This window comes from Panthera uncia, chromosome C2, assembly GCF_023721935.1.
Source record: "Panthera uncia isolate 11264 chromosome C2, Puncia_PCG_1.0, whole genome shotgun sequence".
Taxonomy (NCBI): Eukaryota; Metazoa; Chordata; class Mammalia; order Carnivora; family Felidae; genus Panthera; species Panthera uncia.
In genome coordinates, this window is record NC_064810.1 from 5,165,262 (window position 1) to 5,189,839 (window position 24,578).

At 39.2% G+C, this 24,578-nt stretch overlaps 1 protein-coding gene across 1 annotated transcript in view; it reads left to right on the top strand.

Moving 5' to 3' along the window:
- LOC125921288 (Down syndrome cell adhesion molecule) overlaps positions 1-24,578 on the top strand; it is a 507,313-nt gene that overhangs the window by 373,927 nt on the left and 108,808 nt on the right. Inside the window, exons 9-10 of the mRNA XM_049628742.1 lie at positions 4,247-4,525; positions 21,329-21,448. Coding sequence (XP_049484699.1) covers positions 4,247-4,525; positions 21,329-21,448 — 399 coding nt within the window. The remainder of the gene's footprint in view (positions 1-4,246; positions 4,526-21,328; positions 21,449-24,578) is intronic.

The window sequence follows — 24,578 nt, forward strand, 5'->3', positions numbered from 1 at the left end:
TTTTTATTTATTTTTAAAAAAATTTTTTTTTAACGTTTATTTATTTTTGAGACAGAGAGAGATAGAGCATGAACAGGGGAGGGGCAGAGAGAGAGGGAGACACAGAATCCGAAACAGGCCCCAGGCTCTGAGCGGTCAGCACAGAGCCCAACGCGGGGCTCGAACCCACGGACCGTGAGATCATGACCCGAGCCGAAGTCGGACGCTTAACCGACCGAGCCACCCAGGCGCCCCAACATTTTTATTTATTTTTGAGAGAGAGAGAGACAGTGCACACAGGGGAGGGGCAGAGAGAGAGGGAGACACAGAATCTGAAGCAGGCTCCAGGCTCCGAGCTGTCAGCACAGAGCCTGACGCGGGGCTTGAACCCACAAACCTTGAGATCGTTAGCCGAAGTCAGACGCTTAGCTGACCGAGCCACCCAGGAGCCCCAGGTGTCCTTTTATTTCAACTTGATATTTCAAGTTGATATTTCCTTTAGGATCTCCTGCAGGACAGCCCTGGTGACCTCCCTCTGTTTTGTCTATCTGGGAAAGTCTGTCTCTCCTCAGTTTTTGAATAACGGTTTTGCTGGGTGCAACATTCTTCGCTGGCTATAGTTAATCTATTAACTATAACTTACGATTCGGAGTATGCAACTTTAGGTATGTACTATGATTGTGTATTCATTGCGACCATGCTGGTGATGAAGGGCAGTTTGTCGCAGCTCAAAATGTCCCCCAGCTGCTGTGCATCTTGCACTCTTGTGTCTATGTTTTATAAAGTTTATTCCTGGTCCCTCACCCCCTTGCTTGCCAACTCTGCCTTCTCACTGAGCCCGCATCAGTGTGTCTGTGTTCTCAGCACCAGGTTTGGGCTAGGAATGAGATTGCTAAGAGTGTTATGATAGTTCAAAATGCAGTGTTGAGGGATGCCGGGGTGGCTCAGTCGGTCATGCGTCCAGCTTCGGCTCAGGTTGTGATCTCACGGTTTGTGGGATGGAGCCACTCATCGGGCTCTAGGCTGACAGCTCAGAGCCTGGAGCCCGCTTTGGATTCTGTGTCTCCCTCTCTCTCTGCCCCTCCCCCCACTCACACTCTGCATGTGACTCCCTCTCAAAAATAAATAAACATTAAAAAAAACCAAACCAGTGTTGAAAGCAAGAGATTATCCTTTGAGCACTGCAGGTGAGGGTGACCATGTGGGCTTCTGGGAGCTTGCTTTCACTGCATGGGAGGCACAGGTCTTCAGCAGTGTCTCTCTGTGGTTCAAGTTTCTGAAATTTACTCCCGGGACTATAATTACATCCGTTAGAGTTCTATAAACCAATGAATTCCAGAAGCTTTAAAATGATAGAATCTGTTTTTGCATTCTTCTTAAATTCTGATTCCTCTGTAGCTACTTCTTGCCTCTGTTCTTAAAAGTAACATGTACCTGCTCTGTCTCTATTCTAGAACTTTCTTTTGCTCTTAGAAGTAGACATCCTTGGGACACCTGGGTGACTCAGTCAGTTGAGCGTCCGACTTTGGCTCAGGTCGTGATCTCACAGCTTGTGAGTTCGAGCCCTGCGTTGGGCTCTGTGCTGACAGCTCAGAGCCTGGAACCTGCTCCGGATTCTGTGTCTCCCTCTCTCTCTGCCCCTCCCCCACTCATGCTCTGTCTCTCTCTCTCTCTCTCTCTCTCTCTCTCTCTCTGTCAAAAATAAATAAACATTTAAAAAAATTTAGAAGTAGAAATCCTCATAATGAATAATCACTGACAGTCTACATCCTACATATTGTGTTCTTATTAGGCAAATCAAAAATATGCTGTCTAACCTTTCTTGATCTGGAGAATAGAAAGTCAGTCCTATTTTTCCTCTCCCTACTATAACTGGTAGAAATGGAGCCCTTTCCTTTGCCAAGTGACCTTTCAACTTAACTGTTTTACTTTTTCCTCATCTGAAAGGCTTACAAAATAGAACCAATGCTAAGCAATGGATTCAGGTGTCCTCGGATGTTTGTAGACCCCAGTGCTCACGTCAGCAGTACATATACTAAAATTGGAAGTTCATAAACTCCGTGCTAACTCATTCACACCTGATGGCAACCCCCTCCTTCTACAAATAAGGAAGTGAAGGCACAGAGAAGGGGTTAAAAACTTTAGTAGCACAGCTGGACTTAAACACAGGTAGTCTGGCTTCGAAGTTCTTATCTCAAAAAAAAAAAAAAAGAAAGAAAGAAAGAAAAGATCTACAATTCAGATAATGAGCACCAAGCTCCTGAGTGCCTGCATTTGTCTCAGTGGACTGACACTCAGGTTCCTATGTGTAAGGAACTAAATAAGAGGAAATGTAGTTGCTTTTTTATTTAAAAAAAATGGTAGTTTATTAAGTGTCAATAATAGGTACACATGTAATAAACATTTATGCTGTTTGGGGCAATATTTAGAGAAACATGAGCACGTCTGCTACAAGTTGGTACTTCCCCACCCAATGTCAGCTATGAGTAATCACAGCCTAATCCAGCCTGATTGTTTCTACCAGCCCCAGCTAGAACCTCATCCCGAGATCTTTTTCTCCTGGTGTCAGATTGACTTGTTGCAGATTCACAGCTGTAACTTTACCTTGAGAATCAGCAAACTGTCAGCTGTCACCAGTTTTGACATCGAATGCGCCTGGTACCTTAAGCTATTTTTGTTTGTTTGTTTATTTGTTTCTCTGGTGAGACCTAACTTGAACCATTTATCCACTCACCGGTCTAACTCTGGCTGTATTTGCAGTTCTGAGTTCTTTCTCCCAAATGCTTTTGAAAGCGTATAGTAGGAGTAATAATAATATGGAATAGCAGAATGGCCACGGCTATGCTCTGTTGACATCTGTTGCCTATGACTATGCTTGAAAGCTCCACTGAACAGAGACCGAGGTGTTATGGTCATTGCTGTGTGGCCAGCACACACGGTGTTGTCACACGTATATCAGGAACTCAGTAGGCACTTCTTGTGTGAATGAGTGAATGAATGAATGGATGGATGGTTTCCATTCAGATGTTTCTCAGCTTGATCTCTTATATCTCCCCAAGCCTGATCATTGAAATGTATCTATAATTGATTTAGTGAACAAACTGTAGATACCCTACTATTTCATATAAAACCATCTGGTATAATAACTGATTTATTGCATGCATAGTAATCTCGGTTTACAACCTTGTATATTTCCAAACTTTTGAAATAAAATTGGTAAAGTCTGAGCCCTCACTCTTTAGTGAACTAGTCCTATGGCCAAGGGCAAAGTAATATCTTTGAATAAGTTTCCCTCTTTACGACTTGAGACTCTGAATAACAACCCCATAAGGCCGATGGGAAGAGCATATTGATAACTTGCCCTTGATCCCATAACCAAGAAGTAACCATGGTAGGATTCAAAGTTGGCTTCTCTGGCTCAGTTTTAAGCATTTTATGACTTTGACACCCTGTGAGATCATCCAGGAGTGGTCCTGAGGCAAGAAGGTAAACAGAAGCTTATCAGGGAGATTAAATCAGAAAAGAGATTTCCAGACTGAGCTTGGCTGTGTCCATGGCTGGCCAGGTTGAAGGCTATAACCTTGTCCTCATTAGCAACACATCTCAGCAACTCAGGACATTGGCCATGGACAGTCCATAATTTAAAGTCATGCACATGGCATGTGTAAAATTGAGGGGTATAGAATGAAGACATGATTATCCTAACATAAAATAAGTCTTTTTCATTAATACTTGCTGTTAGTTGGGCATTAGTCCTAAAAAAAGCGTGTTTAACAATGAAAGTGGAATCTCTTCTTGAACAGGCTTAAAGTATACCCATTAGCAAGGCATGGGATGCATTAAACAGGGAATAGTAATTGTTGTGGTAGTATTAGTGAAACAGGAGAGAAATATTTTCTTGTACACATCATTTTCAAAAGCTTCTAAGGAAAACACAGACTCAAATGCCTCTTTCACAATGAATAGTACAGAGTCTGAAATATTTTTATTCAAAAATAATTATGGTATCTTTTAAAGTTTGTCGAAATAAATTAAGCTTGTTTGCTAAAGTACAAATTAAGCCATGCTTTTCATTTAGAACGATGAGAGAATTCAAGTAACAGGATGGCACAACTTCACCTCTTCTCCCAGTGCATGTATTTACATGTTATGGAAGTGACTCTGTTACTCTTTCAATGTCATGCAAAAGGGTAAAAGGAAAAGGGAACGTAGAGCGTGCGTGCAATTCATTAGCATCTTTCCTCTGTTACGTTTTCTTTTCTTTCAGTTCCACCTTTCATCCAACCTTTTGAGTTTCCAAGATTCTCCATTGGACAGCGGGTCTTTATCCCATGTGTTGTGGTCTCAGGGGACTTACCCATCACGATCACTTGGCAGAAGGACGGCCGGCCAATCCCAGCGAGCCTCGGGGTGACCATCGACAACATTGACTTCACAAGCTCCTTGCGGATTTCCAATCTTTCCCTCATGCACAACGGGAACTATACCTGCATAGCCCGGAATGAGGCAGCAGCTGTGGAACACCAAAGCCAGCTGATCGTGAGAGGTAAGTGGGATGTGTGGCATCAGCACAAATTCAACGATGCTCATGGAGTGCGTTCACTTGCAATAACGTGAAAATTTTAGACTTTGCAGAATCTGCTCTCGTCCCATTCAAATAAAACTCACAACTGTAGAAGCCAACTATAAACTCCGCTAACACCAAACCAAGTCTTTATTTACCTAAGATGTGAAGCTCCAAATAATTAACAGCTAAGAAATGCATGCAGGAAGAAGTGAGAGTGGCATTTAATTGATGAGTGAGGCTTTCCCTGAATTAGCCCCCAAAGTCCATAAGCTCCTGCTGTATTGCATTCACTGTAAATGGCACTTTTTTATAAGAGTATTATTTAGATTGATGGCCTTAAAAATAATGCTTGTCGAATATAATTTGTCAAATCACACCTTTTCCAAAGAATCATAAAAGGATAACTTTTCTTTTTTTGTTATTTTTTATTATTTGTTTTACTGAAGTGTAGTTGACACATAGCAAAGAGTAGCTTCCTGTATTTTTTTTAGTTTAGTTCTAGAAATGCAAAATTAGTTTCAGTTTAGGAATATGTTTTGTTCCTCTCTTCTGTTTAGCATCAGACCTCTCATTAATTTAGAAAACTATGATAACATTCATCAAATTAAACGAAGTGGGGTGGTATTTATTTAGAAATTAAAATAGGATAGTCCAGGGGTGCCTGAGCGGCTCAATTGGTTAAGTGTCCGACTTCAGCTCAGGTTATGATCTCGCAGTTCATGGGTTAGAGCCCTGTGTCAGGCTCTGTGCTGACAGCTTAGAGCCTGGAGCCTGCTTCGGATTCTGTGTCTCCCTCTCTCTCTGCTCCTCCCCTGTTCATGCTCTGTGTCTCTTTCAAAAATAAATAAACATTAAAAATTTTTTAAAGAAATTAAAATAGGGTAGTCCAGCTTGTAGAAAATGTTGGCAGGGGACTCGATGCATCTAAAATGTAGGCACCAGTCTACTTCACGTCTCTCTTCTAGTCACCAAATTCCCATGAAGGCTCCACTCCACATGTGCAAAATGAGCAGCTAGTGTTCTCTAATGTGTGTTGGGCACAGACATGTGGTTTTATGATTCTCCAAGAGCACTATGCATTCATCTCTGAGCACAGTTTTCACCCACATTGTAAAAGCAACTGTATGAAATTTAAAGACTTATGTTAATGTTGATTACTTGCATTTTAAAGTCTCCAAATATTGGGCTCTCAGAGTAAGTGTTGGGAGAGGTTGATTTCCATTATCTTCCAAACATCTGAGCAGATCTGAGCAGATTGTTTCTTGATCAACAGATGCCTGTGTCTTTCCTCAGTCTTTGAATCTTGTCCCCATGACATCCTTCCTTCCTTTCTGGCTGAAAAGTAGTGCATTTTCTATGTAATGGCCAACAAAAGAAACTGAAGTATACTTAGAATTTATATGAAGAAACCAACTTTGTATTTGTAAAACGTATTTTCCCTGAGTAAGACAATATATTTTCAGTCAGATGCTGAAAGTAAGTGTTGCAGATGAGAGGAAGCACACCTTTTGCTTAGTAAAGTAAAAAGAAGCATCTTTAACAGAAGTGAAGAAGAAGCAAGGAGTAGCAGTGTGACATGGGAGAGAAGCGAGAAGGTCCAGATCCAAGGCATTCCAGCATTTGAGGTTCCAAAATAAGAGAAGGAATTAGCAAAGGAAACAGAGAGGAAAAAGGAGAAGCCAGTGAAGTAAGAGGAAATCCAGCAGACTATGAAGTCATGGAAGCAAATTAGGAAATATATCAAGAAACGCAGGTAATAAAGCATATACAATCCCACTGGAAATAGAAAAAGGCAAGCCAAGAATCGGTCATTGAGTTTAGGGAGATGGACATTGTTTGTGACCATGAAGAGTGGTGTGGTTGCAGTGAATGCCTAATTAGAAGGACTAAGGAACAGACAGGGAGGTGAGTAAATGTGTGGGAATTCAAGAAAAGACAACTATTTTCATATTTTCAGACACATTGCTATGATGGGAGGCAGAAAACTGGTGAGGAAGTTGGAGGAGGACATGGGACAAGGGAAACTTACATGCTGATGGGAATGAGCCAGTAGAGAGGAGAGAAACGTGGCAAAGATAAAGAGGAGATAATTACAGGATCAAAGTCCTTGAGTTAGTGAATTGGAACTGGATTCTTTGCACCAATGAAGTATGTTAAAAACAGTATATAAAGAGCCATTGTGGGGTATTCTAGAAGACTGAACCAACCAAAATGGTTAGAAGTTTTAGGGAGGCAGATTTTGGTTCAAGTAACTTGAAAAATAAATTTAAAAATTTAATGAATGGGACTATCGAAGAGTAACAGGTAATGGATTTGTCCACCTATCATTTAAAAAAAAAACCTATAAAACTGGTAAAAAAAAATATATAAAACAACCATTTCCAGGCAGTGGAAGGCAGGAAGCAGAGGGTTGTGATCCTGGAGAAAATGGAAATACAGGAGTTGAGCTCCAAAATGTACCCCAGCTCTCTGAGGCACTTTCCAAACCATGACAGAGGGATGCAGAACCCAAGTAGATAACTGTGACCTTGCTGGATGGAGAAAACAGATAGAAATTTGGAAACCATCGAAGTGTGAGATTTTGCAGTGCTGGGAAATAGGGAGCTATTCAGAGAGCTCTAAAAATCTCCTTGTGAGTCTTTAGCTAAATACTACACTTCACATGCATAGGATGAGACTTCATGAAATCTATCAGAGAACAAGTACCAGGTAGATGTGAGATGAATGAAGAATTCAGAGGCTACACAGTACTGGGATGTATTGGAGTTCTGAATAGCCAGAATAGAGAACACATGGAAATTCAGTTAAAATCTCAGAGGGGACACTAGGAGGAGAGCTAATCTATCCTTGGAATAGGAGCTATTCTAGACAAACCCTAAAAGAGCCTAAAAAGATCCTTGGTTGTATAAAACTTCGCCAGTGAATTAACTGCAAGAATAACATTCAACACTTTAAGTCAACAAAACCCATACTCTCAATAGCATAGCATATCCACAGTGTGTTACACATACTTACTAGATATGTAAAGAAGGAGGAAAATGTGAGCCATAAACAAAAGGAAAATTAAAGTAATGGACTGATGGACACACAGATGTCCCAGTTAGCAGGCAAGGGTTTAAAGTGGCTAGCTACCCTCTTATTTCAAGGGTTCAAGTGAAAAGATACGTGCACTAAATGAGTGCACAGGGAACACAAGAAGGGAAATGTAAAATATTTTTTAAAACAAGAACCAGAAAGAAATTCTAACTCTGAAAGATATAATGTCTGAAATGAGAAATTCACTAGATCTATTTAATAAGATATAAAGAAATTGTGGTTTATATATACAATGGAATACTACTTGGCAATGAGAAAGAATGAAATCTTGCCTTTTGTAGCAACGTGAATGGAACTGGAGAGTGTTGTGCTAAGTGAAATAAGTTATACAGAGAAAGACAGATACCATAGGTTTTCACTCTTATGTGGATCCTGAGAAACTTACCAGAAGACCATGGGGGAGGGGAAGGGAAAAAAAAAAAGGTTAGAGAGGGAGGGAGCCAAAGCATAAGAGACTCTTAAAACCTGAAAACAAACTGAGGGTTGATGGGGGTGGGAGGGCGGGGAGGGTAGGTGATGGGTATTGAGGAGGGCACCTGTTGGGAGGAGCACTGGGTGTTGTATGGAAACCAATTTGACAATAAATTTCATATTTAAAAAAAAGATATTAAATACTGCAGAATAAAGGATTACTGAACTTGAAAAGAGGGCAAGAGAAAATACCAGATATTTTCACAGAGAGTAAACAGTGCCTCACTGAGCTTTGGGAAATGTCAGCCCTTCCAACATATATGTAGTTAGAGTCAGAGAAAAAGGTTCAGGGAAAAAATATATATTTGAATAACAATGATTGGAAATTTTCCAAATGCGAAGAAAAATGTAAATATACATATCAAAATGGTCAATGAAACCCTCAAAAAATAAGCACAAAGATTTCGAAACCGTGTCAGGGCTCGTTATAATTGTATTGTTAAAAACCAATAATAAAATATTAAAAGTAACCAGAGAGAGTTACCTGGATGGCTCAGTCAGTGAAGCATCCAACTTCGGCTCAGGTCATGATCTCATGGTTTGTGAGTTCGAGCCCCACATCAGGGTTTTTGCTGTCAGCACAGAGCCCACTTCAGATCCTCTGCCCTCCTCTGTCTGCCCCTCCCCCAGTCATGTGCACTCTTGCTCCCTCTGTCTGTCACAAATAAATAACCATTAAAATAAAAAAGTAACCAGAGAAATTAAGCTTGTTACATTCAAGAGGACCAAGTAAGAAAACTTTAGACTACTCATCGTAAACAATTCAAGCCGGAAGAGAATGGAACAGCATGTTTAAAGTGCTGAAAGAAAGGTGTGGAGGAAGAACATTATCAATCTAGGATTCTGTAACCAGAAAAATATATTCTTTTTTTTTTTTTTAGAAAAATATATTCTTAAAAAATGGATGCCAAATAAAGGTGTTTTTAGACAAGTAAAGGTTGAGAGAATTAATTACCAGCCAGATTTTACTACAGGAAATGTTAAGGAATGTTCTTTAGGCTAAAAGAAAACAATCCCAGGTGGAAACTGATCTTCAAGAGGAATGAAGAGCTCTTGGTAAGATAAATTTATGGCTAAAGATAAAATATACCATATTCTCATTTTCATTTCTTTAAAAACATTTAGATGTTTAAACAACAATAATTTATAGCATGCAAAAGTAAAATATACAACAATAATTTCACAAACAGGAAAAAGGAAAGTGGAATTTTACTTCGTAAAATTTATCCTATGTTATACATGAAGTGGCATGAAATTATTTGAACGTAGATGTTGCTAGTTAAATACATACAATGCAACCTCTTGAGGAATTATAAAAATGAAACAAATAGGTATAGATGTGAATGCAACAGAATAGAAAAAAGAGCATTAAAATACACTTGATTAGTTACAAAAGATAGGAAAAGAGAGACATAATAACAAAGAAGAAATGGAAAATAGATGGAAAACTCAAAGACAACTATATCAATACTTTCATTAGGTATAAATGGACTAAACATACCAATTAAAAAGCAAAGACTGCCAATCTTAATTAAAAAGCAAGATTCAAGTACATATTACCACATTTTAAATATAAAAGACATAGTAATTAAAAGTAAAATATAAAACCAATCACGAAAAGCTTAATTGGATGTATTAATATTAAATAAAATAAGTCTCAGGACAATAAATATTACTATAAGCAAATAAGGACATGTTCTAATAATAAAATGGTTAATTCATCAAGAAGACATATACAACTGAAATCTGGATGCACCTAATAACAGAAATCCAAGCACATGACTATGAAATAGAACTGAAAGGAGTAACAGACAAACAACTAATGACAATTGGGAGTTTCAGCACTCCTTTCTTAATACTTAAGAGAGTAAGTAGAAAAAAGAATCAGTAAGAACGAAGAAGATTTAAACTACCTATCAGCCTATATAACCTAATTGATATTTATAGATTATATCCAACAACTTCATAATGCACATTCTAGAATTCTGATCACCTGAAGAATAAGAATGTAAGTTTTATTGTTTAAAGCCACTAAGTTTGTTGTGATTTATTCCACCAGCTCTAGAAAACTAACGCAAAGGCAAATATCACTATAGCTCCTACAGACATTAATTAAAAGGGTAGTAAAGAAATCTTTTGGACAATTTTATGGCAGTCTGTTTGACAATTTAGATCAAATGGCCAATGATTTCAAAGACATAAATTATCAAAATGGATACAAGATAAAAGTGAAAATTTGACTAGCCCTATGTCTGTTATAAAATTTGAATTTTTGTCAAAAACTTTCCCACAAAAACTGAAGGCCAAGAGAGCTTTAAATAGCACTCTTGGGGCGCCTGAGTGGCTCAGTCAGTTAAGCCGCCGACTTCGGCTCAGGTCATGATCTCGCGGTCCGTGAGTTCGAGCCCTGCATCGGGCTCTGTGCTGACAGCTCAGAGCCTGGAGCCTGTTTCAGATTCTGTGTCTCCCTCTCTCTGACCCTCCCCTGTTCATGCTCTATCTCTCCCTGTCTCAAAAATAAATTAAAAAAAGTTAAAAAAATTAAAAAAAAAGAAATAATAGCACTCTTACACAAACTCCTTCAGATAATACAAGGAAAGGGAATAGTTCCCAAATTTTTATGACATAGCATAACCTTAATATAAAAAGTTGATAAAGACATCACTTACAAAAAAATTTGCAAGCTGTTATTGCCCATGAATGTGGGTGCAAAAATAGTTGGCAGAATATGAGCATATCAAATTAGCAGTAAAAAGAAAGGATAACATATCATGACAAAGTGGGCTCTATCACAGGACTAAACGCTTGGTTTAAGATTCAAAATTAAATCAATAGAATTTACCATATTAACAGTAAAGTAGAAAACTCACTGATGTAAATGAAATAGATGAAAAGAAGTTACTAGAAATTCAATAGCCATTCTTGATTTAAAAAATAATAAAACTTTCGATTAACAATCAATAAAAGGTAAGTTTCACTAGAGTAAAAGTCACCTTTGAAAAATCCGTAGTGTTTTGTACTTCTTATCCTCATGATTAGGAAAGAGATAAGCCTATCGACTCTCAACATTTCTATCAGGATTGTTTTAGAGGTCATAGTCTTTGCATTTAGACAAGAAAAAGAAATGCAAGCGTGACATTTGTAATAGAAGGCACAAACGTACCTACATTTACATATGGGTCTGTACAGAAAAATGTTAACAAATCTACCAGTGAACAAAAGAAAAAGAGAAATGAGTCAAAGCGTATCAATATTTAAAACCAATGAAACGCAAAAGAAGACTGTAACAGAGGAAAAAGGAGACAAAGGAATAAAACAGAAAGAAAACATTTTGCTAATGCCCATAACAAGTCCATCCCTATCAATAATTACTCTAAATGTAAATAGAACAGATAACTGATACCCACAAAACGTAGATAATCCTGAAGAACAGTATGATGAGTAAAAGAAGCCAGACACACAAAAAACAGTAACATATTCGATTTGTATCCATTTATAAAAAATTCCAGGATAGAAAACTATTCAATGGAGATAAAAATCAGAAGAATGGTTACCACTGGGAAGGAGTATTGGCAACTGACAAGGAATGGACATGAGGGAAATTTGGGGGACAGTAAAAGTATTCTAAATCTTGATGGGGTGTTGGTTTTATGGACTTAGGCACTTGTCAAAACCTATCAAACTATACACTTAAAATACGTGTCTATTACTGTATATAAATTCTGCTTCCATTTTTTAAATATTAAAATATAATCTTCCTAAGGTTCAAAATTCTTCAAAAATGAAATAATTAAGTAACTTACTTCGAAAAATAACAACTTTCCCACCAAGAGAACTTTGTTAACAATGGGTTGGTGTTTTGGAAGGGACTGTATAAAAGAAATAGATGTCACAGATTAGTGGCTGACCTCAATAAATAATAACTTCCCTCCTGGCTCTAATGCTCAATGATTTAAAATGAAAGTCTATTATTTATACACTTTATTCCTTACAGGCTGTATCATCTTTTATAACACATGTGGAAAGTAATCTAACTTCAACATGACTTTTAGTAAATCTATATTTTTGTTAATTGTATTTAACAGCATATAGACACATAAGTATACAAGTTCCTTTAACTTATGCTACAGTGGGGATAGGCTTATGATTCATTCAATTACTTTAAAATTGGACCAGATCTGGAGTGCCTGGATGGCTCAGTTGGTTAAGTGTCCAACTCTTGATCTCGGCTCAGGTCTTGATCTCATGGTTGTGAGTTCAAGCCCCGCATTGGGCTCTGCGCTGGGTATGAAGCCTACTTAAAATAAACAAACAAATAAGTAAATAGGCAAACAAATAAATAATGTTATATATATTATACATCTATATACACATATTATATATACTATATACATGTATATAGTAGATGTATATATACACATATAGTAGATGTATAATAGATAATGTACATATTATATATATAAAATGGGACCAGATCTGGAGTGCATGTTTGATAGGTACCGTAACAGGTTATCATTCTGATTTCAGAAAGTCAGTCACCCCAAATAAACCCTAATCATTGTCAAAGCAGCTTTGAGCCTACTTTTCCTTTAATTTCAGTTTTCATGGTAATGGCTAAAATGGATTTATTAGATTAGGACTACAAAATATCCGTCACTCTTGAATAAAGCATTTTCTGTTTTAAAGTCCTTCTGTGTAGTCATCTTTACTATGTTTTTTTTTTTCTTAAAATTTTTCAGTCTGGTGAGTTCAGTATTTTCTTGTTTCAGTTGCTTGCAAAAGAAAATAAATATTCTGAGCTGCACCTCTTTGAACCATCAATGGGTAGATACAAGTACATTCTTTTGCACCCATTCCCAGATGACTGCATTTTTTCTGTCTTTCATCTTTCTCTTATTCCATCATTAAACAGCTGTGTCTTTAGCACATACTTGTAATTGCTGGCCCTGGAATAGTCGCTGGGATGATGAACGCTCATTTCTTCCCAGTGAGAGCTCCCATCTAGTGGAAGACAGGTGACAGCCTTACATGGTGGTATGACAGGCCGCAGGGAAACTGTGAAGGAAGAGAGGGAAGTTACCTTATTTAGGTTAGGAGATACCCAATGGGAGGGAGGGATTCTGATGGGTTAGAAAATACAGCATCAAGTTAAAAAGAGACAAAGGAAGGCAATGTGTTCCTGGAAGAAGGTCTGTCACCTGCAGTGGCATGGAAGGCTTGAGACAGCAGGTGCATTTATTTCCCTGGTGTGGTAGAATGGTGTGGCTGGGGAGCAAAATGAGGAAGGATGAGACTCTAGAGCTAACTCTGGCTCACAGTTTGTAGATTCTGTGCCCTAAGGTCTAGAGGCCATGGGAATTGATGAGGGAATCTAAAGCAGTAAAATCACACAGTTTATGGCAGGACGTTCCATGCACTGAAATAAAGTGAGACCATGAGCCTGGAAGTCCGGAGGGGAGGCCTTTGTGCTCTATGTGAGAAGGGGTGATGGTTGGAGCCAAGGTGGTGGCAGTGGGGATGGCAAAGGTGGGGCTAATTCAGAAGACAGTTTGCAGGAACTGACGGTCTACTCTTTGAGAAAAATATGTGAGAAGCCTTGATGACAGACGTTCTCCCCAAAAGTAGCTGGCCAAGGACCATGCTGGGAGTGGGGAGCTGCTCAAGGCGTATAATATCTCAGAGTTCTCCTCCGTTTCCCGTCTGCCCTCAGTACATAATAGTTGGGACAGGGAGGTTTCTCTGTGGATGGTTAATGCCTGCTGTGAGTGACAGCCTCTTGTTTTTGATTGCTAGAAATCAGGCAGCTGCTCAGATTGCAGCTTTTAATTTGAAGGGTCAAGTGGTTGAATTTGGTCATCACTTCAGCTGGATCATATTCTGAATGAGCTAAATAGACACTGTAGTAAGATGAGGAATCTTATTTATTATTGCCATTTAGAATGGAGGAGCATTCCATATTGCAAAGCGTGGACTTACCAGTTAACTTTGGAACACGGCTTGTCATTTGGTTCATGAAAAAAATGTGCAAAGGTATAGTTGGGGAAGCAAAACCAACATGAAAAGAGCAAACAGCATTAGAGAATGATTATGTGGGTCTTTATTTAAATCTTTAACTGGAGTTAAGTGGTTTTCTCTTGGAGGCTTTAAAGCTTTTGGTCTGAGATGTAGTTTGGGATAAATAGAATGAGGAGTTTAGAGACCTTGAAATTGCCTTGTCACAGTGAGGGTGGTTTGGAGGACTTGAAGTGACAGACTATTAATTACAAGAGCCAAATGAACTCTAATAAGGGGGAGATCAGTGATACGTTCAAGGGAGGCTTCATGGAAGGAGTGAGCTCCATCAGCCCTGATGTGCATAGGGTTTAGAAAATAAAAATGCAATACTCTGTCTCCCAGTTAGAAAATCAGGGTCCCCCTTTCTGCTTTTTCATTTTCTATGTGACTTTGAAAACATGAGTGAATCTCTCTGATCGTCAATTTACTAACCTATAAAATAGGAACAGGGAGACTTGCTTCTTGGAGCTGCTGAGAAAATTTAATTAGGTGACAAGGTAACCATTGGTATGACCTTTGCACTTGGCTGACAGCAGAGCACTCTGATTACTGTCCATGAATGGGGGGCGGGGGTGGGGGTGGGACGGAGGTATATGTTCCAGGCATATGTTCTGAGGTCGGAGACTGATAGCACCAGCCAAGATGTAGAGGCTGTGCCATAGCCAGAGTTGGCCTGTCTGCTTATTTTCAACAAGTGTGTACTTGACATAGGAAAGGCTGGGGAACTACAAATGTCCTTGAATGGATTGTCTTGAGGGAGGAAGACCGTCTGGTAGCAGTTGATGGGCTGTGCTTTGCAGACAGGAAAGCCAAGGAAAACCCACTGGCCTGCAAGCCTGCCTCCCCAGACCTCTTCCCTGCTTCTCTTCTTTCCGTTTTCTTCCTTTCAGCCCTGTGATGATGTGGACACCTCTTAGCTTTGTGACCTTGGGTAAATTCCTCAACCTCTCTTTATCTCCATTTTTTATTCATAAAATGGGATACTACCTAGTAATGATTTCCAAGGGCTAAATAAAATAATGTATTTATCATGGTGCTTGGGACATAATAAACACTCAGGGAGTGATGACACTCTTCCACCCTTGTCCCTCTGTATGCCCCCCTTCCTGCTACATGATTTTGGATCATGATTGAGGGTATACTGCATAGAAGGGCCATGGGGCAACCCAAGCATTAGGCAATTAATTAGAATGAAGGCCTTGGGAATGTGGCCAAAAAGGTAAAAGTACGATATAGTTTTGGGATACCACAGCAGCTGAGACAAATTGCACATGGGAGATGAAGGTAACATCTAAGACATTTCAGCTGAGGTGTGGAATAAATGGGTATGACAGCAGTGGAGTTTGCGAGCCCAGTTCCTAGTTATTCCTTCTATCGCAACCTTATGACCTAGAATCATTATAGAACTTAGCACAGTTTTTGACTTGTCAGGTAATTGGGAAGATTTATAGAGACTTAATTTAAAATAAATTAGCTGTTTTCCTACAGGAAGTTAAAAGAAAAAAGAAAACAAAACAACCCTTAGCTCTTATGTGTGTGCCTTATGGCTTACACTGTCTGTGGACCAATAATCTTCCTAATGTCATGCTCAGTGGGGTGACCTTGGCACTAAAGAAGCCATTTGGAGGGAAAGTACTAGACTTAATGACTGAACACACCTGCCCTTTGGTTCCTAATATTGGCTCTGCGTCACTGAGAGGAAAGCCGCAGATGAGATGATTTTCTATCTGCGGCTCCATAGGAGGTCAGTTTTCTCACATTTCTTTATGTCCAATGATGTAGCTGCTGTTTCTGACTTTTAATGATTAGCTGCCCCATAGAAAACAAACACTACTCAAAAGGCCTCTAGTTAACCTTTATTTGGCAAGGAAAATAAAAGTTATACAGGGCCACTATCTTATTGCTATGTTTAGTGGCCTAATTTTTGTGCCATATTTCTACTATAATTTTATTTCATCCATTGATTCTTCCAACAAATATTTCTGAAGCCTCTATTCTGAGTGCTGGAGTGCAGTTGTGATCAAAACAGAGATACCAAGTTCCTGGCCCATAAGACTCACATTCCAGTGGAAGAAAGGACAACAAACAAACAAACATGCAAACAAACAAACAATGTCAGGTATCTGCATGTACTATGAAATTAAAACTCAGTAGGAGGATTGAGAGTGATGGGGATAGGAAAGGTATGTCAGATAGGATGGACAGGGAAATCCTTTCTCGAGAGATTTTTGAGCAGACTTGACTAAGGTAAGGGAGCAAGTCACAGGGCTCTCTTCAGGAAGTGAGCTCCAGGGAAGAGACCAAGCATGAAGGCCCCAAGTCAGGAGTGAGCTTTGTGTGTTCAAAGAGCTGCAAGAGACCAATGTGCTCAGTGTTACATAAGGGAAGAGGCAAAGGAATGAGGGCGAGGGCCAGACCATCTTTCTGGTTGTGACAGGAAGCCATTGGATTTTAGTGTCTGGTGTCATAAATTAAATCTTACCTAGACTTTGACCAATTACCATCTTGACTAAATGCCATCCAGTAGAGAGTGGCAATATTTATGTACATATCCCCTCTTCCCCACCACCGCCACCAAATAGCTCCTAGTTTTGCTTTCAGTAAAACTGAATCCTTGTTCCTGGTGACAGCTTAGGGCAGCTTACATCCATTCTTTGGAAATATATAGCTTCTTGGAGGCCATGAATTTTAAACATAAAAAAACATTGAATCGCGCCTAAGATTGAAAAGTACCTGTCCTATTACAAACATATTACTATTCCTCTCTTAAAAACAGCAAAAATAATCCCCCCCTCCTTTAACAAACAGACCAAGCCAAAGAACACTGTATTTTAAACAGCCCTCATTTTAGACAAGGTGACAAGAAGGGATCCCTTGGAGACTTCAGATGTTATCAGACTACATGGGTCCCATGACACGATTTGGGTATTTTGGAACATACGTATCTTAAATTTCTCTTTCTGGAGGGACAGATGTAATGTTTGTGTAGTTATGATTCAGACAGGTGTATGGTGCAAATGACCTACAATTGCATTTTGGGGGTGTGGCATAATTACTTGGTTGAATCCTTCCCTTCCATTTCCTTAATCACCCTCCTCCCCATTGGAAAATCCTTCTATTGGAAAAACAAACCATATTGGCAAACATGCTCACTACAACATACAAAATAAAGTGTTACACAAGTTAAAGGAGAGCAAAATATAATTTTAAGAAAGGAAGCCAGCAACTTTTGGGAATTAAAACCTAGACAATACAGAGTACTTAGTCTTTGGGTCCTATAGGAAGTTTTAGCTCAGATTGCAACAGTTCCACCTCTAGTCTGTTTCTCCTTGGCCAAAATCCTCCTATAGTGCTTTCTGCTGTCTTCCCTCAGAAGAAAATAGGTCCATCCTACTCTCAAGGTCTTTGGGCGTTGGGGTCACTGTGATCTGTGTTATGATCTTAGTCATGATAACTTTGGAGAAAGCCTATTTCCCTGTTCTGTAAAGCTGGAGTAATGTCCATTTGTTTTTCCTTTCAGCAGATATTTTCAGAGTGCTTTCTATGTTCCATTGCTGTGCTCTGTGCTGGGGATACAATGGTCAGTGGGAAAGGAATGGTTCTTATTCTTAGATGGTGAAGAGCCTTATGGGGGAGACAGGCAATTAAACCAGCAACACCAAACAATTTTGATAAAGGCTATGGCAGGGCAACAAAGGGTTCTGTGGGGGCATTTAATCTCATTCATAGCACTAGAAAAGGTGTCTCAGACTAAGTGGGCTCTGAACTGAGATGCAAATAATAAGTGAGAGTTTGTTAAACAAAGAAATGCAGAAGCATGTGTGAAGTCCAAGCAGCAAGAACAATCATGGGGACTGGAGAACAGACAGAGTTTTAGAACACCTGGAGAAAAGCCTGCAAGAGGGGAATGTCAAGAGATGAAGCTGGAAACCAGGGACCCAAGTCATAAAGAACCTTCACAATATTGTATGATTCTGGATTATATCAAAGAACAATTGGAATGCACTGACGATTTTAAGCAGGCAGTCACATCGTCCAGTAAGTGTCTTGGATTCTTCAAGCTACTGTGTGGAGAACAGACTCAAGAGGGGCGGTAGGTGCCAGGTAGACAGACCCCAGTGAAGAGGCTACTTCTAAAACCAGATAAGAACCAGTATTGGCCTTTGTCTCCGGGAAAGTTCCTCCAAAAGAAGAGTGTGAGGTACGTGATTGGCTGCAAGTCACTAATGATATGTGATTCCTGGATTACAGAGTGAGGGCTGGATGGCAGGAGTAAGATCAGAAAGAAAGGGAAAAAAACAATAAAGGTTGTTTTAATGAGCTTGTTGCCACTTTGGGCAGTGGGGGATCCTTTATACTGGGAATCCTCTGAGGAATCACAGATAATCACAATCACTTCTTAAAGTGTTGTCTCTGGACCAGCAGACTCAGCATCCCCAGTAGCTTATTAGAAAGGCAGTATCTTAGATCCCTCCTCAGATCTACTAAGTCAAAACTTTGGAAGATATGGCTCAGCAACTTGTGTTTTAGTCAGCTCTTCAGGTGATTCTGATGCCCTATAATGTTTGATCACAGGCATAGAAAGAACATGCCTCAGACTCGTCCCATGGGATTGGAGGATGGAGAGAAGAGGCATTTCCCTCCCCCAACTCCTGTCCCTCATTGGTATATGTTTGTCACCCACATTTCTGGGTTGCATCAGGGAGAGTGAGTAAGCATTTGTGACACCAGAGAAGGCCCTGGGACAGCAGAGACTCATGCTCTTGGTGTGGTACCCTGGCAAGTGCATGGAACTGTCCAGCCCCTGGTGTGCTGAAACCAGATGAATGGAGGATATGATATGTGGCAATTTACCACACACCTTGTTTACCCATGGTGACTAGGGCATGCAATAAATATGGAGAGATTTTTAGGATATGTGATACATTTTCGAGGAAGAACCATCAGTGCCAGATATAAGGAGATGAAAGAGGAAGTTATGAAAGATAATTCTCAGTTTTATAGGCCATTTCCATCTATAATTACCTTACACTTACAATATGTCAATGGCTATTTCTCATGTAAACCTCTTTGATCAGTTTTTAAGTAGTGTCCCTTTGGATTAGAACCAAATTGAGGGGAGGGGTCATGGATCAATTATAATTAGACAGGCTTCCAAAGAAAATGCAAGAGAGTAGTGATCCTGTCCATTTGACAAAAAGTTTCCTTCTCTTAGCAGAATTTGAGCCAAATAGAGCATAGACTATAGATGACTGCATATTTACTTTCCACCTGGCCAGAGTGATTTTGGCATTGTGCCTTAAACTTTATGATCTATCCTCAAGATTTATTACTTTTACTAGAAAACTTTGCTCTATATAATCTCCAGAATTTTTCCTAGAAATAGTTTTCTCAGCTTGAGACAGCCATCCCTTATCACCTTATTTTAAATATATTTACATTTTATTGAATATATTTGTCTCAGAATACCATCTAAATGAAGTAAAATTGCTTGCTAGTTAAGCAATATTGAGGAGACCCATTGGCTGCATACATGATTTAATTTGCAAGTTGGGAATTGTATTTGTTAAGGATATGTTAAAGCTGGACATACCTGCATTTATTAAATTAACAAGCACTCCCAGAGCACTTAATATCTTCCAGACACTGTTCTGAGAACACTTGTAATCTTAATTCCTTTGATCTCCACACCAATCCTATAAAATGAGTACTGTAATTATACCCAATTTAAAGATAAGGAAATTGAAGCCAAGAGACATTTGATAACTTGCACCAAATCATCCAACTGGAAGAAGCAAAGTTGGAGCTCAAACCCTGGTATTTAGTCCTTGGCCCTGTACTCCTAGACATCACTGTTGTCTCTTTCAGAAACACAGCAGTGATTACAATCTCCAGCTGCTTCTTGTGTCTTGATATCATTCCCTCCTCTTCGACTGTTTTATGGACAAAATGATCTTCGCTGTGGTTCATATCATTCCAATGTGTTTTGAAGCTTCTAGCTAACATGGACTCTTATTTTTCTCCCAGTCCATTTCATGTTGTGGCTGGAATTACTATTGATCTGTAGCATATAGGCCCATATTTCTGTCTCAAAATAAGAATTTTGGAAATTGCAAGGCAGACAAGACTAGCTTTACCAGGAATTAAGGAAAGGAGATGAAGAACACTCACATTTGCTAAGTGCCTGGCATATGGTAGACACAATCTATCTCCTCTCATATAATGGACTGCCTCATTGAAAGTTCATCCCATAATTAATCATTGATTTTGATGGAAAAGATTCTGAGATTCTAATACCTTCAGATGCTGCCTTTCCTAGAAGTATATGTATCTTCTCTTTAAGAGAAGACGCAAATACTCTTACAATGACAATAACTTAATTCAAAGCATTTGCTTTCTCTTGGCAGGTGTGTTTCAGGACAGAGTGCATGTGTATGATTTGGGTAGGGATGCATTTTTTCCAGCACGTCATAAAACTCACCAAATATGCATTTATTTAATATGCTTTTTTAATATGTACACGATAAAGTCTTCATGGTACCTCACTTCACTTAGCTTCCATCATCCTCTGTTGGTCCAGAAGAGTACTTACTGACATCAGGAATAATGGTCTGTGTGTCTTCATCAGATTTTGGGGAAAAGTTCAATACCATGCTGTGTTCTTTATTGCCTTTAGGGGATGCCTATTAATTTTCCCTTCATCTCCTATTAGAACAAGAATAGATACCAAATGCTTTGAGCAGTGCACACCCAAGAGGAATACTTCCTCTTGATAATTGCTCTTTGTTCCTTAAATTGTGGTCCTGATTCTTCTATTTGCCATGGAGTGGATTGCTCAAGATCTTCCATGTAAAAACCAATGTCCTATTCCCTTGGTTTATTCAACTTCCACACATAAGAGGCCACACATAAGAGGCCAGTTTTTCCCAGAGCAAATTAACTTCAGTCTGCAGAATCTCACTGATCTAAATAAGAAAATTTTCCTACACTGACGTCACTTTCCTGACTTATTCCAGATCACATATACTATTTTTCAGTCTTCCATATAGGTAACCTGTTGTTTTTATTTTAATGTCCATTAAAATTATTGGCATTATTAAAATCATAGCTTTGAAAGTTGTGTTCTTGTCCAAATTAAGGGTGACATTTCTCTCTTTTCAGTTCCTCCGAAATTTGTGGTTCAGCCACGGGACCAGGACGGGATTTATGGCAAGGCTGTCATCCTCAATTGCTCAGCTGAGGGCTATCCTGTACCCACCATAGTGTGGAAATTCTCTAAAGGTATGAAGTTACTTGATTTGCTTGTTACCTGCCGAACATATGTTAGAATCTAAAGAATTAGATGAGCATTTCGAGTCCTTCCAGATGTGTTTCTGGCAAGTAAATATGTTCCCACCTCCACCAAGTCTTTCCTCTCACAAATAACCCTACTCCACTGAAATGTTTTTATTTGGACCAGGAAAGTATCTGGTCTTGCATAGCATTCCCTGGGGAAGATCACGAATGGGGCAGGTTATTCCATGGAAGCTATTTCAGCACCATGGATAGCTCTGCATTGCCTACAGGAGTTGTGTAACCATAATCCACTTGGAGAGAACTGCATACCCTGACATGTGCAGACACAAGGATGAATTGTCAGTATTGCTCATTGTTTGGAAAGTATTTCCCTGTTGTTTATACATTTGTGGTTAAGTGGCTTTAGAAGGTTAAAAATAAAAACACATCCATCCCCTATTTTCAGCATCCAGTGTTCTTTGTTTTCACTCCTAATCATGCTTTCTCTGTGCAAAGGCAAAGCAGCCTCCCCACTTTTAAGGTAACACTGTCAATGTTGCAGGAATAGAAACTTGTAACATGCAGACTGATGGGGAACATTCTAGACACCATGAAGATCATTTGTGTCCATCTTATTGTCTTCTCCAGGAAAGCGTTCTCAACTGTCCTTATGAACATATTGGAATTCTCTTTCTTTTTTCATTCACTCACCTTCACTCATTAATGTATCAAGCAGTTGAAGGCCAAATACACGCTGGTGGGATAAACAAACAAATCATGGTCTCTTTTCCTAACAGTCTAAGACCTACTATATGTGTTTAATTGTTCTGAGTCTGTTACTTATTTGTTTGCTTTATTATGGTTTGTATTCCACATACTGCTTTCTAAAATAACATGCTGTATTTCTTATTATGGAAATAACAACAATGGAAGAAAGACAAAATGGGTCACTTACCACCTCCTTCATGGTATATTTCCTTCCAGGGAGAAAGAGAAGAGGGAGGGAAGAGAATGCTAGAAACCATTTCGTTGCAGGAAGGAATCAATTACATTTTTAAGAATTGCCCGAGCCTACTGTCCTATAGCCTGCCGCATACATTGTCCATGCCAAAGCACTTTATTCAAAAAGCAAAGCCTGTTGTTCAGAGTAACTGCCCACATGACTTTTTATTTTAGGCCATATTTGAAGCCTCATGTTGCATTATATGGAAACAAACAGCGTACATTTAACTTAGTTTGCATACATGTTCATATATGATATTATGAACATTTTCCACAACACTTACCTTCTTCAAAATTATTTCTAATGTTTGCCATTGTGCAAGGCTCCCTGTCTCTCCTTGAGATTGTTTTCAGTTTCTCCTATACACTCTGCAGACGAACATCCCTGTATGTGCATCCCATCCAGTGTACATGTGTGTGATTGTTTCCTTAGAAGTAAAGTGGCATTTAAGGCTTTGGGTCTGTATGGCCCAGGGTGCTTGGGAAAATATTGTGGCAATTTGCACACCCACCAGCAACGTGAGGCTGTGTGTATCCCTGTGTCGTCACCAGATAGAAAGGATCTTTTTATTCCTAATCTTTACAATACGATGGGTGAAATGGCTTTCTGTTTTAATTTGTATATTTGGGTTACTAATGATGCTAAACATGTTTATCCTATGTTTACTGCTTCCCTTTGGGGGAATTTCTTATTCATGTTACTTGCACACTTCCCTCCAAATCTTATTTATTTGTAAGAGTGTTATTCTTAGATGAAATAATGCTTTGTCTGTCATGGATCTGGTAGACATTTTATTCCTTCCCATCACTGATGTGTGAATGAAGTTATAGTAGCCTTTTTTTATTTTAAAATTTTATGTGCAATATGAAATCATCAAAGAAACAATGAGAGGCTTCAACAAACAAATTTTTATAAATGTGTTTTAAATTCCCCTCAAATAACACCATTCAAAGATAAACAAGGATAAGTGCTCTGAACGTTTTTGGCTAGCCTTTCAGACCTGTCCCCTGGAAAATGCATATATCTGTGGATATACCTGTAATTTTGTGGGCTCTTTAAATCGATCATATGATTCTTCCTCACTTATAATCTTCCTTCTTCAGTTACCAATATACTGTGAATGTCTTTCCCTGTGAATAAACATGGGTATTCACTATGACTTTTTAATATCTGTGTAGAGCTTACATTAATACATCCATAAGTCCATCTAACTATCTCTTACCTTTGTTAGGATTGGGCTCAGTGACTTAAAACCACAAGGGTTTGCTCTTTCTCGTATGAGGAGTCTAGACAGACAGTTTAGGACCAGTTTGTTTTTTCCTCTAGGTCGTCAGGGACCCAAATTGCTTACGCCTTTGATCTGCCCCTCTCGACAAGCAGTTAGCGCCACTGAGCTCTGTGGCCGCTTCCCCTTTCCCCAGAAGAGGAAGAGCAGAGCTGCCACCCAACCTGAGTCACCTCCCCCCAAGGACCTCTCTGAAATGTCCTTAAATCAATTCCTCTAACAACCCACCACCCAGGTCACCCCAGCTATAGGGGGTCTGCAAGCTGCATTGTAGCTACGTGCTCAGCCACCATGCCCACAGCTTGGGCTATTTACCAAGAGGGGAATATGGAGACTTGGCAACTAGGTGTGTCCAACACAATTGTTGGATAGTGTTTGCTTTTTCCTGGGTTTTCACTGTTGCAAAACATCACAGTGACTCTATCTCATCAATATTTGTACGTGTTCATTTTTTTTCCAGGGGTAAATTTCTGGAAATAGAGTCACTGGCTCAAAGAGTAAGCGATTTCTATAGCTTTCAATATGCCTTGTCCACTCGCCAGAATTTTATTCATGTGCACATCCTTCCGCAGTTTACAATGTTGCCTGGTTTCCTGCAACAAAAATAATATCGTGTGTTAACGCTTATTTTTAAATATCTTTCAATGGAATAGGGGGAGATTGTGTAACATTATTTTAATTATACAAGTGACACAGATGTTTCTTAAGAAAAATTTAGCCTTGCTGATGGAACGCGTTTCTGGTAATCAAAGATTCACTGAGAGCTTAAGGGCACCTTCGTTATGTGTGACCAAGGGGGGAAAAAAAGTTGTAAACCCAACAGACTTGGGCTGTTTCTCTGAGAGCTG